This window comes from Sus scrofa, chromosome X (genome assembly GCF_000003025.6).
Source record: "Sus scrofa isolate TJ Tabasco breed Duroc chromosome X, Sscrofa11.1, whole genome shotgun sequence".
NCBI lineage: Eukaryota > Metazoa > Chordata > Mammalia > Artiodactyla > Suidae > Sus > Sus scrofa.
Genome location: NC_010461.5, coordinates 115,571,935 through 115,591,342, shown reverse-complemented (window position 1 = coordinate 115,591,342; position 19,408 = coordinate 115,571,935). Strand labels below are relative to the sequence as shown.

General features: G+C 40.5%; 1 protein-coding gene across 1 annotated transcript; it reads right to left on the bottom strand.

Moving 5' to 3' along the window:
• Positions 8,214–10,721, bottom strand: LDOC1 (LDOC1, regulator of NFKB signaling). The gene has a single exon (XM_005673943.3). It carries the CDS (start codon positions 10,505–10,507, stop codon positions 10,067–10,069), a length of 441 nt encoding a protein of 146 aa, XP_005674000.1. The 5' UTR covers positions 10,508–10,721; the 3' UTR covers positions 8,214–10,066.

Below are 19,408 nucleotides of genomic sequence, written 5' to 3'. Positions count from 1 at the left end.
AGCCCCATTTAAAAATGGGCATTTCTCAAAAAAAAAGATACACAAATAACCAATAAGCACAAGACAAAACGCTTGCCATCACTAGGCAATAGGGAAACAGAAATCAAAAATCACAATGATATGCCACTTTACACCAATTAGGATGACTGTAATTGAAAACACGGACAATAACAGGTGTTTATAAAAATGTGGAGAAACTATAAAACCCTTATAATACTGATGGGAACATAAAATGGTATAGCCACTTTGGAAAACAATCTGGCAGTTCTACAAAAAGTTAAACACAGAATTACATATGTCCAGCAATTCCACTCCTTGATATATACCCAAGAGAGTCAAAAACAGGTGTTGAAACAAAAGCTTGTACATTAATTTTCATAGCAGCACTACTTATATTGGCCAAAAATTGGAGACAAGCCAATGTCCATCAACTGATGAATGTAAAAACAAAATGTGGTATATACATACAACGGGATATTATTCAGCTATGAAAGAAATGAAATACTGATACATGCTACAACGTTAGTATGCTAAATGCAAGAAATCAGTAACAAAAGAGCATATCTCATATGATTCTATTTGTATAAAATGTCCTGAATAGGCAATCCACAGAGACAGAAATTAGGAGTTTCCAGGAATGGGGAGGTGGGAAGAGGGCAATGGGAGTAACTGCTAATGGGTATGAGATTTCTTTTTGAGATAATGAAAATGTTCTGGAATTAGATAGTGGTAATGGTTGCCCAATTTTGTGACTATCAAAAAAAAATACTGAAATGTATACATAAAAAAGTGAATTCTATGGTATGTTAATTATAATAATAAAAAGATAATTTTTAAAAAGAGTTATCCATACATAAATGTCATGGTAAAGAATTTAAGTACTTTCTGAGGATATGGGGATCATGGCAGGATTTTGCATTTAAAAAGCGGTAAGTAAGATTTAGGTTTCAAGAAGATAACACTAAATAGCAAAGAAAAGAACAGATTAGAAGGAAAAGAATCTCTAAGAAGAAAAGTCATCTAGAAGTCCATTCAAATAAACCTACCAAGCAACGAGGATTTTGCTAAGGATATCATAGCTGAAAAGAAAGGGATAAATTGAAGCGCTATTATAGGAATGACTTGTTTCTAATTTCACTGACCAGACTTATCACTGAAATAATTATTTGACTATGAGTTGTTTTCATTGACAAAACAGAGGGTTTTTTTAATCATTTGTTTAGTAGAATTAAAATAACATAACAGAATTTATAAAACCAATTATCTTTAAAACAAACTGTGAATAAGTTTATGATACCTACAATATGAATTATTATTTCCAAAAGAGAAATATTTTATAATAATACCAACAGTTGTTCTCCATTTTCATCAAAACCCATCCAGAGTAAGTACTAATTCTATGGTTTAAATTACATTAGTACACACTATAATAAATCACAGCAATATAGAATAAAAAAGCAAAAATTTTCTTTCATACTACTGCCCTCTCTAGAGCAAACATTGTTAAAATTTTGGTATTTATCCTTCTGTTCTTTTTTTCCCTTTTGTGTGTGTGTGTGTGTATAGGTTTTAAAATATCTGTAGATGTCATTATACTTTACATGTATTTATGAATTACTTTTATATTTACCAATTCCTATTGGAACTTCCCTTCAAAAATACAAAGAAAATACTTATTTTCACCCCTGCATAGTAGTTTATACAGGGATTTGTCATACTTTATTTAAGTCTATCTCCTTTGATGGACATTTAGGGGGCTTTTTTGGGGGATGTTGGGGAGTTGCTTTTAAAAAATGAGTAATCCTAGCATCTTTCTCAAATCTCATACTGATTCCTGAAGTACTCCAGTGTTTGTGCAAAATGAGGATAAAATTATAGAAGTTCAGAGTTGGAATGGGCAGTGCCAGTTGCTCATCTAACGGCATTGTTATTAAATGAGAAAAGAACCTGCAGAGTGGCCCACTAATGAAAAATACTGCAGATTACAAACAAGGAAATGAAGGTCCACGGGAGAGAGGCAACCTGAACAAGACATTACTTTCAAAAGGCAGCATAAACCATAAAAAGAACACTGGACTTGAGGTGGGAATTCTGGGCCATATTCTGAGATTTTTTTTTATCATGGACAAGTCCTGGAGCAGCTCAGGGACTTAATATCCCAATTTATAAAATGTAAATAAAAATATCTCTTCGCTAAGTTAGCAGGAGTCTCAAATGCGAAACTGAATATGAAAGTGATTTTTAAAATGTTAAATGCTGTTCACATCAATTAATTCTTAGTATCTATTCTTAACTTCCAACACTTTAAAGCGTTAAACACATTTTCCTGACACACCAAATCCCCCAGTATCAGCGTCTTGTTACCAAAACACACAAGACTACCATAACAGCCAATCTTACATTCTTATTTTACTAAATAGTAGCTCTTAAAGAAAAGAATAGTGTTAACATTTATTTATTTATTTATTTATTTATTTATTTATTTATTTATTTATTTATTTTGGCTTTTTGCTATTTCTTTGGGCCGCTCCCACGGCATATGGAGGGTCCCAGGCTAGGGGTCCAATCGGAGCTGTAGCCACCGGCCTACGCCAGAGCCACAGCAACGCGGGATCCGAGCCGCGTCTGCAACCTACACCACAGCTCAGGACAACGCTGGATCCTTAACCCACTGAGCAAGGGCAGGGATCGAACCCGCAATCTCATGGTTCCTAGTCGGATTCGTTAACCACTGCGCCACGACGGGAACTCCTAGTGTTAATATTTATTGACTCTGCATAAGATATTAGGCAGTTTTTTCCTTATACTAGTCCTAAGATGTAATTATTCCAATGATATAGGCATGGAAGTTTAGAACCAGAGAAGACAAGTAAGCTGTCTAGGGTTGATGGAGTAAATCTTAGGCAAAGCCACAACAGGAATCAGCCTCTCAGATCACCAACACATTCACTGAACTCAAATTTTGTGCGAGGAACAATCCGTTCTCAACTCAAAACAAACCAAACTTTCCATATATGCTTTTCTATCCCTTCTAAGGTCTCATTTTCAGATACTGATTTCACTCTCTTCATGTTTTATTCCAATGAACAACAAGTTTGTTTCTCCTTCCCCATATATACATACAGATCAGATCTCCTACATATATGGTGCCTCTTGTCCACAGATGACTAAAACCATTCGATTTTTCTTCTTGCTCCACAGAGGGATAAAAGTTTTTCCCAAAATTGAGACTAAAACTGAAAACACACACACACACACACACACACACACACACACACACGCACACAGCTGTAGTGAGAAAGTATTCTAAATTATTAATATTTCATTATTTACTTTTCAGGTTCTTCCATCACCAGAGCTGAATCTTATTCGATCCCTCTCAAAAGTTAGCTCAGTGCCTCCCAGGGATACAGATTATCTCAGGCGATTAAGACATCAGAACTACTGAGCAGCAGGGGTGAGAACAGAAAGTACAGAATGTTGACTCTTAAAATAATGTCTGAAACCATCCAGGTACATTCAGATACAATGAAAATAAGAGAGTGCTACTGAAATGTTTAAAAAAGAGGGTAGGGAGTCAGATCTGAATGTACAAGCTACCAAAAGCCAGGGAAAATGCTGTTGGACTAGACTGAAAGATACAAAAAAAAAAAAAAAAAAAAAAAAAAGGTTGACTTCTAACTCCCAACCCCCTTACTGAGGAACAGCAGCATAACTAGGAAGGAGACAAGATACTGAGAGGTTCCTAGAAGCACCCCCCTAGGAGAGAAGGACAGGAAAAAACGGCAAATGACACCCCCTAGAAAAACACTGCCAATAAATAGGTGTGACTTACATCACCATCATATCATAACATAGCCCATCACCATCAACTTAGAAAATATAAAGGGTCCATAGCTACACGACAAGAGAACAAATAAATAGGTGATTCAGGAATGTGCAGGAGTCAATAGAAAGTAAAGTATTAACTGGAAGCACTTGCCAAAAATGTGGGAAAAAACAAAACGATCACAGAATGAAGCCAAACTGGAAGCAACATGAAGAATGACAGACTTCTGAAATCATTGTAAAGGACAAAGAGAATAGGATTGGTAAAAGTAAAAATAAAAAAGATGGAAATGAAGAAAGCATTTTTAGAAGCCTGAGAAAATTTAAAATAGAAGGCAGGTAAATGGGAGTCAACATGTATTATATGTATTTAAAGAAATAATTATAAAAGCTTTGCATAGAGGAATCAGGTCTCAAATATACATATTAAATGGCTCCACAAAAAAATGAGTAACACTTAGAGACATTCTATTCAAATATAAAGAAAAAATTCTCTGGGAACTCAATAAAAATATCAAATAAATTACGAATAAAAAAAATTAGGGTGGCCTCAGACTTCTACAAAAAAGCATTCAATGCCAAAAGATAGTGGAGTAACGAAAGAAGATAAAGCGTGACCCACGAACTCTACCCATAACAAAACCATAATTCACCATCAAAACTTCTGACCATATGGTATACAGAAATTTTGCAGGTTTTTTACCTTTTGAAAAAACAACTAAAAATGGAAAAAGAAACTTGCTAACAAAAAGATACTGAATGAAAATTGGACGAGACAGTTATTATTTAATTCATTTATCTGATATATTAAAACACATGTGGGGAATATGGTCATGAGAAAAACATGCAGATGTTACGTATACCAAGGACAACGAAGAAACTTACAAAGTCGACAGGGAAAGAGCATTAGTGTATATGTTAATTTCCTCATCTTTCATGGCTGACAGTCAAAATAGACCACTGGTATCTGAAAAATACTAGAGGTATATGCACTATTTAAAGGTATAGACACCAAGAGAAAAAATATAAGCAAATAAATTAGAGAGTACAGAAATGGGAGGAGAAAGTGGAAAATGCTAAAATATTAAACATTTTCACATCAGCCTGAAATATAAAGTAAATAAAAAGGCAAGTGTTAGACTGGGCATAAATATGTACAACATATATTACAGATCCCTAATAATTAAGGAGCTTCTGAAAAATTGAGAAACATCAACACCCAAGAGAAAATTGGGCAAAGATATGAAAAGAATAAAGCAAATATACAACATAGGAAATTCCATAGGACAAGTGACCTGGTTTCCTCAAAAAATAATTTGCAGGTGAAAAGAAGGATGGAGGACAATTATTATTGGTTAAAAGAAGGTTTTAGAGATATATAAACCAGTATGTCAGCATTTTTGAAACCTAATTCAAATAAATAATTAAAAAATATTTTAAGACACTAGGGATCTGAATATGGACTGAGTATTAAACATGAAAGACTCCTTTTATTTTAGTACATATCATGATGATATTATGGATTGTTTTTAAAGCCTTATGTGTTAGAGAAGCATACTGAAATATTGAAGAGTGAATTAATATGGTATCTGAGATTTTAAATATTCCATAAAAATTAGAAGAAAGGAAAGGGATAGATAAAGCAAAAATGTTGGTAAGTTTTGAATCTGGAGATGGATCTACTGGGACTCATTATATTATTCTCTCTACTTGTGAACATGTTAAAAATTTAATTGTGTACATTCAAATGAGCATTTCTAAAAGTCCTGTATGGCAGTACAATTATCTGTGTCTGGAGAATAGATTAATCAGAAATATCCCAATTACTTACATTACCATTGAAATATAATCTCCTTTGCTTCCTTTTACTGGTATTATTTGTTTTAAAAGAAAGAATTTTAATTGAGGCAATATAAACAGTCTTGGGACATTTTTTTATCTTGAGCTGACTGGTTGACTCTGAAGTGACTGGTCATTTAAACTGACTGTATATAGGGACTTTGGCTAAAATTGAAGAATTATATTATTGCACTTCTGCTCATGAAATTCTCTGTCATTCAGGGCAGGGGGAGGAGAAGGTATGCAGATGTTATGGTTAAAACATGAGAAAAATTTGTTATTGATCACTGCTCAGATACCAAGAGGTGCACAAATGTTGCTATCTGGTTATCCTGACACCTCCTTTGCAGCATCTCAACAACCCCCGCCCGTGCCCCAACTTATCCAGGGGAGGGTTTCTGTTCCATTAACAAATCTTACTATACTGTTCATAATTACTTCAGTCAAGCTTTTACCCATCAGAAGCTAATTTCACTGCTTTTTTTTTTTTTAAGTCTCTGGACAATAGAATATTTGCAAATAAAGGAACCAGTCCTAACAGAAGCATTTCAGACAGGAGGGGAAAAAATTAAAAGAGGATGATTAGATGCAGGAATCAGGTTACAAGCACTGTGGAAGCACATGGAACAGGCCATAGTTCATTGTCTCTACCTTTAGAACTAAGTAGACATAAGACTAGTGAATACTCGAACTACTCAGTAACACAAACTACCAGGCACTTTTAATGCTACTTTAGCAAAATTCATATCTCAAAGCAAGTAATATATATTTACCCCACTCTAAACATCTATCAAAGAAAGCATTCTCAGGACCTTGAATTAATATTCCTTTATTAACTTTGTTTTAACTGTTTTAAGAACTTTAAAAAATTTAGGTTCATTTGTTAAAAAATAAATATTCCACTAATTTCAACGTCTCCCTCTATTCGGCCTACTTCCAATTGCTGAGGTTTTCACTATGTTGTCATAGCAGAAAATAACCAAACACCATGTGCAAAATGAACCTCTAGCATATACTACCCTACACAACACAGCAGCAACGAATTAATGGATGGCACTGTTTATGTATTCAAATGATCAGAAAAATCCAAACATACATTGGTAGATTTAACATGATTAAATGATTATGACCTTCAATATGATTAATTTCACTTCATTAGGCACATAAGTTCAGTGACCTTTTCAAGCCCAGTGTGATGGGAATTCAGGAGTCTGGAGTTCATATATACTATTTCAACATTTTCACCTACTTTTAATAGTTTCCATCTAAGTGGTGGGCTTTTTTTTTTTTTTTTTTCGGTCTTTTTAGGGCCACGCCCATGGCAGATGAAAGTTCCCAGGCTAGGGGTTGAATCGGAGCTGTAGCCGTTGACTTACACCACAGCTCACCGCAACACCAGATCTTTAACCCACTGAGCAATGCCAGGGATTGAACCTGTGTTCTCATGGATACCAGTCAGATTTGTTTCTGCAGAGCCAGCATGGGAACTGCTAAGTGGTGATCTAATCTGCAGGTATGCTTATTTACCCCTCCATTCTCTTTCGCTGTGCCTTATGCCACTATCGCACCATCTTGAATTCCTCCCTCGGTGGTAAAGTTCTTGTCAGTATCTGTGCTTTTGTTGCAGAATCTGCCCCAGAGGTGGCCAGATTCTTACACTGCCCTTCTCTATAGCTCACAGCATAACCTGCTCTTCCATGACACACGGATATTACCACACACACAGACACACATATACACTCAGAGCCAGCTCATGTACACGCATACAAGCCCAGGACATGTGCATCTCAGATTCCAGAAGCTCCTTTGCCTTGCTGTCTTGAGTGCTACCCAGGTACTGTGTTGGCATGGCATCCTCACTGACCAGAGCCTCCTTCTTTCCCCACAGAGCACGTGCTCCCTTGTAGTGGGGAGTAGATCTCATCTACTCAGACTTCCAGCTTCCGGCCCGAGTTAACCAAAATCTAATCAGTCTAGATTCTTTTTCTGGACCTTACCTGTCGCTAGCTACTGTCCCAAGTCTGACCAAAGGCACCATAAAAGCAACAACCTGGAATCACCATGAGGGCAAGCATTGCCTTTCTTTGCCCACTGTATCTCTAACTCCATTAAGTCTACCTGGACCACTGATTATTTTGAATGGTTTTTGGCCCTGCTGGGTCCCTTACCTGCTTTCAGCTCTGGCCCAACACTTCCCCACATCTACTGTTTGGGCCTCAACCTCCTTTGCTAAGTCCTATCTACCCCTGTCCCCACCCTACAGAAACAACTTTCTTAGGTCCAAAAGATGACTCTTGCTCTAGACTTTGTCTGTTCACCAAGTAAACTGGTTTTCTATCTGACTTCATGTCAGATCCCAAAGAGTAAAAATGAACTCTTGTCATGCTCTCATTTCCATTCTCTCTGCTGAGCTTATTCTGCTCCTGTTCACTCCTAACACCTTCCTACTGAAGCCCAGCTCAACAGCAAGAGACCTGTTCCCTGTATCTCATTGAACCCACAATGTAAGGTTTATTGGTACAAATAAAACACTCAGCATCAAAAGGTCTTAAACAAGAAGGAATTTTATTATCTAAATTAGAGGTTCTAAAGTAGGGCTGGTTCCCGGCATGGTACAGAAGACATCTGGGCAGATACATGTAAGAATCAGAATTCTGAACCCCTCAAATCCTCCTGACAGTTCCTGGCTGGCAGCGATAGGCCCCACAAATCCCCTAATCAGGCTTCCCTGATTTAACATTTCAAAGACTTAACCTGGGGTTATGGGCTCACAAAAGTAGAGATTATTCTCAGCACTCACCCCACTCCCTTAGGGCCTCCAGCCCTCCAGGCCCACAAAAAGATCTCAGCACAGCTCAGACAGCATTACAAGATCTAGTATGGGAGATAGCCAGGCATCTTGTCGATTTCTACAGGCAGGAATCTGGGGCACACAGATGGGTGGGGATCTTAAGGGTTATCTGCCCAAGGAGGATGAAACATTAAAATCTGGCTCCACTTATGGGTGCATTTACCCAGGACTCAGGATTTAACATTAGCTCAAGCATCTAAAATCGGTATTGAAACAATGTGCTACCTTGTTTATGGAAGCCTGAACTCAAACAGCACCCTGCAAGGAATAAGAGTTAAGAGGCAGCACTTGCCTGGCAGGGCTGAGAAAGAACCCAAAAGCTCAGGAAGACAGGAATATGGTATGTGCCCTGATGTACGCCTATTGTCCCATTCCGATTAGTAATAGTGCCCCCTTTTTCTCTCGAGTGTCCCAGTTTGGGATGGTGTGCCATCTACTCAACTACCCCTTATTCATCCCATCCTGGAAGCCCCAGAGGACACTCACTTCACCAGGGCTTTAAAAAGTGCCTTGGTGAGGGGAGCACCAGTTTCCCTATAAAGCTCTGTAGTAGCAGTCCTCTATTGCCCAGACATGACAGTAGAGAATAATGGGATTGAACTAGGCTCTCTGATATCAGTAGGAATAATGGGAGTCAGGGTGAGAGTGGCAAAGGCCAATGATAGCACTTAACCATTAAAAGACGCTCTTTTTTTTCCGTAGTGCTTGATATTTATTGAAAAGAATGCAAATGCTTTTTCTATGTAGTATTGAGGAGCTGGGCTGAGTACCTGCTTTTGTCTGTCTGGTTTTTGTTTTTAGTATTTTTGTCCAAATGCACACAGCTGTGGGACTGCTTCAGTTTTAAAAGAAAAATGACAGTTGTGCAAAACTGGTGCATAAGAGAAATGTCAATAATTTGGCTGCCAGGCACAACGGGCCCCTGCAGCAACCTGGTGAGGCAGGAGAAGACTCTATGAGTTAGGAAAGGAGGGAACGAACCAGGTGCAAAGATTCGCCCCTCGTGGGGGGGTGGGGTGGGCGTGAGCAGTCCAAATCAATGTCCCAGGTGGTATAGCCAACTAAAAGCATCTTCTAGGTTGGTCCTTGTCTCCAAAGGCCTGGTCTGTCTGTCGCTGGAATGTGATGGAGGTTGGTTAGGTGGCAGCGTCGGTCTTTGGGCAGATGTAGGCCTGACAATCGGCAGGGCTGTGGGTAGTCTGACCAGTTTGTAACAGTCTGCCCTATAGTTGGGGCTCAGAACACAGTTCAAATTAGCAGGGTTGGGCCCTGGGACTGGCCTGAGTGGGAGGCAGCGCACTTCAGAGAGGCCCCAGCCCCAGCAGCAGGTAACTGTAGCACTATTCCCAGAACAAAGACAAACACTACGGGGGGGGGGGGGGGGGGGGGGGAGCGGTGAATAAGGAAGAGAACCAGAGCGAAGACTAGGAAGACTAGGGAAGCAGATAGGGAGCGAGGGAAGTGTCGCGGCTCCGGGAGGAGCGAAGCGGGGCGGGGGGTGGTGGCGGCGTGCAGGGCCCACCCCCCTAGGCCCGAGGGTCTCCCGGCCTAGTAATCAGCTTCTTCATCTTCTTCGTCGTCTTCTTCGTCGTCATCCCAGCCAAAACACTGCTTCATCTCATCGAGGAAGGCCCGGTAATCACCTAGGATGGGGCTATCCATCTCAATGTAGGGCACCACCCACTCTTCGGCTTCCCCGGTGAGCAGGCTGATTAGGAATGCCACCTTCATGGCGTCGTTGCAGAACCGGTTCTCGTTGACGAGCATGTAAGACGCCGTCTGCACGATAAACTCAGGGAGGCGGGAGCTCTCACCGTTAAACGTTTCGGGGAAGGGCACCGGGCAGCTCGGCGGACGTACCTGGCGCAGTAGGGTGGCCCTCTCGCACACCAGCAGCCGCAGCTGTTCCATGAGCTGGCTGTTCTCGATGCTCAAGGCGCGGTGCCGCATCAGGAGCGCGTGCAGCAGCAGTACCAGCTCGTCCACCATGGCGAACAGCTTGTAAGAGCAAGAATGGGCTCAGCTCGGTTCGGATCGGCTAAGGTGAGCAAGGAGGCCTTGCAGGAAGTGCGTGTCCGCGGAGGCGCGCGGCGGCCAGGGGCGAGAGGCGGTGCGCGCAGGGGTCCCGGCAGCTGCGCAAGCTCCACCCACACAGCGGCTCTGACGGCCGGCACGCCGGCGCCGCCCGCTTGGAGGGAGGCGGGCACTGGAGAAAGGAGGGGCGTGGCCAGAGTGGAGCGGACAGAGGGAGGGCGTGGCCAGGCAAGGAGGCGGGCAGGGTCTCGGGCTGCTGGCTCGCAGTTCTCCCGGCCCGTGGATAAAGGCAGTGGGGGGAGATCCAGCCCTAGATGCGGGCCAGGCCTTAGCCAAGGCCGAGCAAACGCTAAGATCCATCTCCCAGAGAGGGTTAACCTGCTCAAGTTTAAAGGATTAACCACCCTTCAACCCAAACGACTCAATGTTCCTCGGTGGGTCTGTGGCCACCAGATTCCATTTATGTGGTTTTAACACATTTCTTTGCGTGTTTAAATCTCCCTCACTCAGAGAACTATTAGCAATTCTGGCTGCACCGCAGGAGTCACATCCTTTAAGAGTTATGAAAGACGTTCAGGAGTCCTGTCTTTCATGACAAAGTAATACTTAAAAAGAGGTTTTTCTTTAGTTGTAAAATAATATTGTGTACCTCTATCCTTTTGTTTAAAATTACTTTTAAATAGCAAAGTGTAAAAAGTTCTGCAAAAGTTAGTATCCAATCACCATTTGCATGAGTCCTGCCTATCTTTGACTCTATTTCATGTCCTACTACTGGTTATTGTTCTTTGCTTAACAATGAACACATGTGTTTTTAAAATAGTTTTGTTTTCTACTTTGAATGTGATTATTCAAATAGTTGACAAATAAGTCAGGGTGAGGACCTTGGGGCCAATATATTTTTTTAGCTTTGCTTTTTAAATATATCAGCAGTTTAATTACCTGGGGATCTCTAAACAGCACTACCACCCTAAGGCCAGCCCTCCTTTCTCACACAGACTGTTGCAGCTCATCACTTAGCTTCCACTCTTCTCTTCCTCAAGTTGTGTGTGTGTGTGTGTGTATTATATACATACTCCAGAGTAGATATAGGAATCCTTTAGGACAAACATTAGATCTCTTTACTTTCCTGCTCAAAACCCTCCAATAGTTTTTCCCCCTTCGCTCAAAATAAAAACCAAAGTCTCGGTAATGGCCTATCAAGCCCTGCCTCACTCCCTTTGCCTTGTCCCAGTTCCTGCTCTGCTGTCATCACACTGTCCTTCTTGCTGAGGCTCACACACACTGAGTGGCTCTGGCCTCAGGATCTTTGTACTTTCTTTTTTGCCTCAGAATGTTCTCCTGGTTTTACTGCCTGACTCTTCCTCCATTTTCAAAGCGGACTTTCCTAACTACCTCATCTATCAGAGCACCCCACTCTCTGCCAGTAACCTCTAACGTTTGCCTTGCTTCATTTCTCTACATAGCATTTATCCTACTAACAGCCATCATATCACATAGCACTTTGTTTATAGGTCAGCTTCCCCTTTAAAATGTCTGTGTGGACAGAGGCTTTGCTTTGTTGGTTGCTCTATCACTAATGCAAGAAAAGTGCCTGGCCCAGAGTAGAAGCTTCATAAGGGTTTGGTGGATAAAGGAATCTCAGGGTGCAGATGTTAGGATAAAAATTCGAAGTGGTGGATGCACAAAGTGTTCAGAAATACTCTTCAAATTGTCCAATATATTCTATCTCTGATCGTGAATATTTTCATTGTGAAATTATGACTGATGTAGTAAAAATGGCAAAATAAAAATTTTTAAACCCTATTCAGTCCTTTTATAATAGAATTGAATGGGTATCCCTGAAAGTGAAAAGCTGAGAAACAGGAGAGAAACAAGGCCCAAGGTCCAAGCAGGGAGAGGAGGATCACACTGCTGAGAGGATGGGCAGGGTAGAGAACAGGTAGGCGGAATAAGAGCCCTGGGACTCTCCTGGGATGTGAGTCCCTCACTGGATGAGAAGCCACTTGATACTAAGCAGGGACCCTTTCTCATTCATTCTTTAATCTTCAGCATCTGAAATTGTTTACTAGGTGCACCTTAAACAGTCAGTGGCTTGGATGAAGGGACAGGAAATGTCAGAAGCAGGTTTCTGGCCACCCGGTTCCTTCACAGCTCAGGGTGGAAGGTGGATCTGCCTGGGGCAGCAATGAGTGTCATTTCCACTTTCCATGTCTAGACACTAATACAGGAAGAGATGCCCAGGGTTCTACTCCCAGGAGCACATATTCTGTGGTAGGCACTGGATCTGGCCAATTGACATGGGTTGCCTCATTGACCCTTGCACAAGGACCATGCATGGGGATGGTACTCTGTGAGCCTGAGACCCAGGAGTTAAGACTCACCTAAACTCAAGAGAGCAATATGTTGTGGTACGGTACCAGCTTCTCTGACTGTGATGCCCAGGCACTTCCACTGAAAATTATTATGCACTGGATTTCTGTGAATCGGGAAAGTCTGATGGGGACCCAGAGATGACCAGGCCCATGCTGCCCTAGTCCTCTTCCTACAATCCCATTATAGAGGGAGTCAGAGGGAAACCAAGACAGCAACGACTAGTATTACCTCTGAGTTCCTAGAAAATAATAAATGCTTAGGCCAGAATTGGCCTCAGAGCTGAGCACTGATTTTTGTGAGATGCTTCCCAACTTGGAGGGAAGGAAAAGGGACAAGCAGTTCATCAGTGACTCACTAGGGAAGCAGGTGGGAAGAGGTGAGCAGTATTACTAGATAAATTATATAGAATGGTAATGTTCATGTTAACCAGCTTCCCAGTACCTGGGAGGTCAAGGCATACCTTCCTCGCCCCCTCACCCTGCTTAAGACTGCCTGTTGCCTTCCTTAGTTCTCTTTCTCCTTTCAAGTGACCCTTTAATGTTCCTTTACACCTGTGTGAAGATGCTGGTGGCAGAGATAAGTACACCATGTGACTTTATCTCAGACTCAGAAACTTTATCAGAACAGCTCTTGCCCAGAACATCCTGAGGGTGTTTTGAACCCCACTCTTTGGTATGAGCGTGGACCCAAGGCCAAGAGAGTGATCCCTGGTGCCTATCATTTCTACCATCTTACAAGCTCCAAACTCTACCCTTTTATACACCAAGTAGCCAGACTATAACATTCCCTTGAAACAAACATGAAAGCATCGCTAGATTTTTCAACCTCCAGAGGAATGTGTACAGATTGGGTAAACCATCCTGACACTTGAATATGCAGCCAGGAGCACAAAACAGCTTGAAAGGGGATGAGAGGGTCAAATGGCTGCCAGTGAGATCTGGGCCTCTGCCCAGAGACTCCTTGCCCTCCTTAACCTTGTGTATCTGGAGCTATGTTTTACAGTAACCACATCAGAGGACTATGGAAACCTCTAGCCTAAGGAGAGGAATAAGAAGGTACAGCTTTCTTCCTCCTATCTTCATCTTCAGCTTACCAAAGTGCCCTGAAACATTCTTACATGCTTTTAAGTACTGAATAAATATATTATGTTAAAAGAAATTAAATAATACTGACATGTTAAAACAAAAAGGAAACATTCCCAATACCTTTCCCTTCTCCCTACAAAATCTCACTTGACAGGATTGTTGAAAATCCAAAATTTGGCTTGTAGCCTTCCCCTTCCATCGTGTGTGTGTGTGTGTGTGTGTGTGTGTGTGTGTGTGTGTGTGTGTGTGTAGTGTTTACAGAATCCTAATACACATAGTTCTGTTAACAAATATATGTCACATCCCCTTATGTACCAGGAGACACAGAGTTAAGATGCACAGAGACTCTACCTGAATTTTTCAAATACACTCCTGCCTCAGAACTAAAGACTCAACTTCGTGCAGTTTCTTAGATGATGCAGGAGAAGGATGGCACCAAATATACTCGCAGTCCCCAAGATATAGAACTGGAAAATTAGATTTTTGTAACTGGATTATGATTTCTATGAAGTAATAATAACTAATTTGAATTCTTCATGTATATTTTTGTATTGCTGCAATGTAGAATCTACTGCCCTCAGTATATTGCATTAGGCTTTTGTTCTCATGTTTCTCGTTCCTAGTTATTTTAATATAATTAGTCACCTTGAATATACAAGAGCTTATACAATTGGTTTGTTTCTGGCATTTGCAAACATTTTAGATAGTATCTGACATAATAAATTTTTTGTTATAAATATTAAGAGTGTGGCGTGGCACAATGTCTGTTTGTTTGTTTTAAATGTATAAGAGACCTCTCAACTTGGCTGGTTACTTTGATTTACACTAAATTTTTCATGAGGCAGAATGGGTGTGGTAAATTGAAGATAACCATTAATTCTTTGCCACTTAGCCTATCAAAATTTCTTTTGCCTATTTAATTGGGCTGGCCTTGTGACCTGATGTGACAAATAAATTGTGATAGAATTAAATTACAGCTTATGAGGCAAGTCCTTAAAGATCTGAAGAGTCTGCCTTTGCCACTTAACAATGCTCCCTACTGGGAGCCTCCCACCATAAAAGAAGTCCAACTGCCCTGAGACCATCACAGTAGGAGAAAGTTCAAGCCAGCCACATGGAGAAAAAGAAGTCATGAGGAAGAGCAGTAAGGCAGCAAACAAATGAGAATGAAGCTCCCCCCTGGACATTCCAGCCCAGCTAAGCCATCACCTGAATGCAGCTGAGTGAATGAATTTAGCTGACTACAAAGAGAGCCAAAAAACCACCATGGATTCCAAAACTATATGAACTCCGAGTCAAAAGAATCATGAGCAAATAAATGGCAGTTACTTTAATAAAGCCACACAGTTTGGGGATGGTTTGTTGCATGGCAGTAGAGAACAGAATCATGGCGAAACTCAGGATATACTGCAGAGAAAAGCAGGAGCCCCATATCAAAAAACTGCTATTATGCTAGGAATCTACAGTCCTGTCCTGTTTTCTTAATTCTGTTACTGTCTATTTGGTATCCATTAATTACAGGGTCAATTCTTTTATTTCTCCCCAATGGTCCAGACCCCTTACTCTGAAGCCATCTCCTTTATCTAACTTTCACACACTAACTCTCTCACTTGCCCTAAATCAACCCAGGGCCAGGTACCAGACAACTAGGGACTGTCCCTATTCCCCCAAAGCTCACTGGAACTATTTAAACTAGTTAATCCTAAACTGTTTAACCTAGCTTGCTTAGCCTTTCCCATGCAAACGCCAATAAAAGCTCTGGTCCAAGTCTGCCCCCTCACTCCTTTCTGCCTCCTGACTAAACTGGTACTTCCCCATGCGTCCATGCTTGGCATGGCGTGCCCCCTCCTCTCAAAGACATTAGCCTCTCCCTGTCATCGTTCAGTCACCATAAATTAAAATGTTGTGGGTACAACTGAGACAAGTCCAATGTAGCTGTCTCCAGTGGCCAACTCCTAAGCAAAGTGCACATCTGTGTCACTGTTAGTGTCTGTATCCAAGTGGACATATGCATATTGCTACCCTCTGCCCTACGTGTAAATCTGGCAGTGTCACAATATGACAAAGACAGAATCAAAAATGACCATGCATTCTCCAAGGGATATGTATGCCTATGTAAAAGCAGTAACACACGTTTCAGGGAAGCATTAGGAAAAGAAAATAATTTTTGAAATGTGGTTTCAAATCCTCATACTCATGCTTACTAACTGTGTGGCTTGAGGCAGGACACTTAATTTTCCTGAGTCTCAGACTCCTTTTCAATAAATATGTATAATAATAGGATCTAAATCATAAGGCTGCAGTGAGGATCAAATGATAAAATACTCAAGTATTTGGCAAAATACGCAGATTATATATTATTTCTCACTGGACAACTGTGATTTACTAGTCTTGCAATGACTCTCTATTACCAGCATTTTAAATTTATTTATTTATTTATTTATTTATTTTTGTCTTTCTAGGGCCGCACCTGCAGCATATGGAGGTTCCCAGGCTAGGGGTCAAATCAGAGCTGTAGCCTCCGGCCTACACCACAGCCACAACAAAGCGGGATCCGAGCCAAACTACACCACAGCTCACAGCAACGCCAGATCCTTAACCCACTGAGTGAGGCAGGGACTGAACCCGCAACCTCATGGTCCCTAGTCAGATTCCTTTCCACTGTGCCATGACGGGAACTCCACTGGCATTTTAAATTTAATGTGTAGTTTTTTCACTTATTTTATCCTGATATCTATAAATTTAACTATGATGCTTACATTTTCAAAAATGTTTACTCTTAAATAAGAAGTAATTGGAAGAATAAGATAATGTTTCATCTTGGATTTGCTGTCAGTTCAAACATGCTTCCCTGTAAATAACGAGACATGAGTTTTCATTTTTGTTTTTAAAGAAAACCAGTGTCCATTATAACATTCTTAAGGCCAACCTGTAACAATTTCTATTTCCTCTCTCCATCTTGGGAGAATCTATGCTACATCTATGATTTGGATTCATGATGCTCTCTCAGAGCAGAGGGGCAACTATACCTCCAGAAACTTTCTTTCATCACTTTGCCACCATGGTGGTCACCCTGAGAGAGGCCAGCGGCCCCAGGAGCATCTGAGAGACAGGAAACAGGGTTTCTCCTAGCCCTCAGAGCATCTCTGGTCATCCTTCAGCTGAGTCCCAGCATCCTCTCCTCTCAGGTTCCCTAGGGATTTTTGCCAGCCTCCTCCAGTTCACCTGGCTCCTCCTCATCCACACACATTTCTCTCAGTACAGAAAAATGAGTTCTTTGAGTAAAAAGTCCTCCCTAGGGAAGAGGAGGCATGTGGTGTATAAGAGCAATCCCAGAATCTTTCTTAAATCCCATCCTGGTTCTTGTGAGTATACCAGTTATTGTGTAAAATGGCAGTGGAAATCATGAAAGTTCAGAGTTGGGGAGGACAGGGCCAATTTCTCATTCTAAGGGCTCCAATGTTGTTAAGTGAGAGAAGAACCTGCAGAGTGGTCCACTAATGAAACTACTTCAGATTACAAATGAGGAAATGAAGGTCCATGGGCGAAGAGTAACATTCACAAGGCAAACATAAGACATTACCTTTAAAGGCAGTTTCTGTAATCTTTTTTCATAAGCCATTTGAGAGTTTCAAACATGAACAAAAAAAATTGAGTTGTTATCAATTGTTACAAATATACCACACCAAGGCAAGATGTTTATAATAGGAGAAACTTAAGGGGGAGGAGGGAATTTGGGAACTCTGTAATTTCTGTGCCATTTTTCTGTACAACTAAAACTGCTCTAAAAATAAAGCTCATTCATTAAAAACAAAAGTCAACTCAATTTTTAAATAGGCAAACGTCTTGAGTAAACTAATCTGCAAAAGAAGACACAGGAATGGCCAATAAGTATATGAAAAAGTGTTCAGCATCACCAATATAAGGGAAATACAATAAGATACTATTTTATACTCATTACAAATGGCTAAAATTTTTTAAAAACCCGTAATTCCGAATGATGTTGAGGATGTGAAACAGCTGGAATACTCGTACACTGCCAGTAGGAATGTAAAATGGTGCAGCCAGTCTAGAGAACTTATTGGTAATTCCTTATACAGTTAAACACATATCAACACTATGACTCAGTGATTCTGTTCCTAGAGTAAAAACATGCATTCACAAAAGTTTTCTACTAGAATGTTCATAAAGCATTGGAAACAATCCAAATGTTCATCAACAAAAGAATGGATAAAACAAATTGTGGCACATTCCTACAATCAATACCACGCAGCAAATTACAAATACACGCAACACAAAAATAAATCTCAAAGCAGCATTTTGAATGAAAGAAGCCAGTCATACTTGCATGGTTCGTTTTATATGGAGTCCAGGAACAGGCACAACTACTCTGTGGTGATAGAAATCAGAACAAAGTTTGCCTGAGGCTGGATATGCAAGGGGGGTTGACTACAAAGAGACACAAGGGAAACTTTGACAGTGATGACAGGATGCTATATCTTAACTGTGGTGGTGGTTACATGGTTCTGTACTGTTGTTAAAACTCATACAAGTAGACACTTAAAGATACATGCCTTTAAATTCATATAAATATACTTATTTCTAAAAAGACTGTGGGGTATTATCTTCAAAGACCTTAAGAAAAGAAAATGTGACAAAAAATTATAAACATAGCAAATCTGACTTTTAATGCTAAAAACACCCTGTGTTGGGAGAAAGTGATGAAACAAAACTCTCATGACTCATTTTGGAAGATACTGTTGAAGTTCGAGGTTTAGCTCTATCTCTCAAAGCCTATTCAGCTAAGCAGAAGGCACTCACTTTTGTACAGTTTGTATATGCATAAATTTCAGTTATGATGTGTTGTGGGGTGAATTGGGTCCTCACCCCAAATTCACTTGAAGTTATAACCCCCAATATGTCAGAATATGTTCTTATTCAGAGACAGGGTGTATACAGAGGTAAGTAAGTTAAAATGAGCTCATTAGGGTGAGCCTGAATTCAGTATGACTAGTGTCCTTATTAGAAGATGAAATTTGGTCACAGACACATACAGATGAAAAATGATGTAAAGACACATGGAAGAGGCAACCATCTACAAGCCCAGTAAAGAGGCCTGAAACATATCATTCCCTTGTGGTTCTCAGAAGGAATCAACCCTGAAGACACCTTGATCTTGGACTTACAGACTGTAGAACTATGAAAAAGAAAATTCCTGTTATTTAAGCTACATGTCTCTGGTATTTTATTATGTTACCCCTAGTAAACCAACATACCATGGTTTAGTTAATTAATACCACTGCCCAAAAATATGGTTCAAATGTCAGTTACCACAGTATATCAAGTATAGTTTGTGCTCCTAATTCTTCAGTCCACATATCACTATGTACGTAACAGA

What these genes read in the sequence shown, in the direction of transcription:
- LDOC1 (XM_005673943.3), bottom strand. Translation starts at nt 10,507, where the DNA reads ATGGTGGACGAGCTGGTACTGCTGCTGCACGCGCTCCTGATGCGGCAC.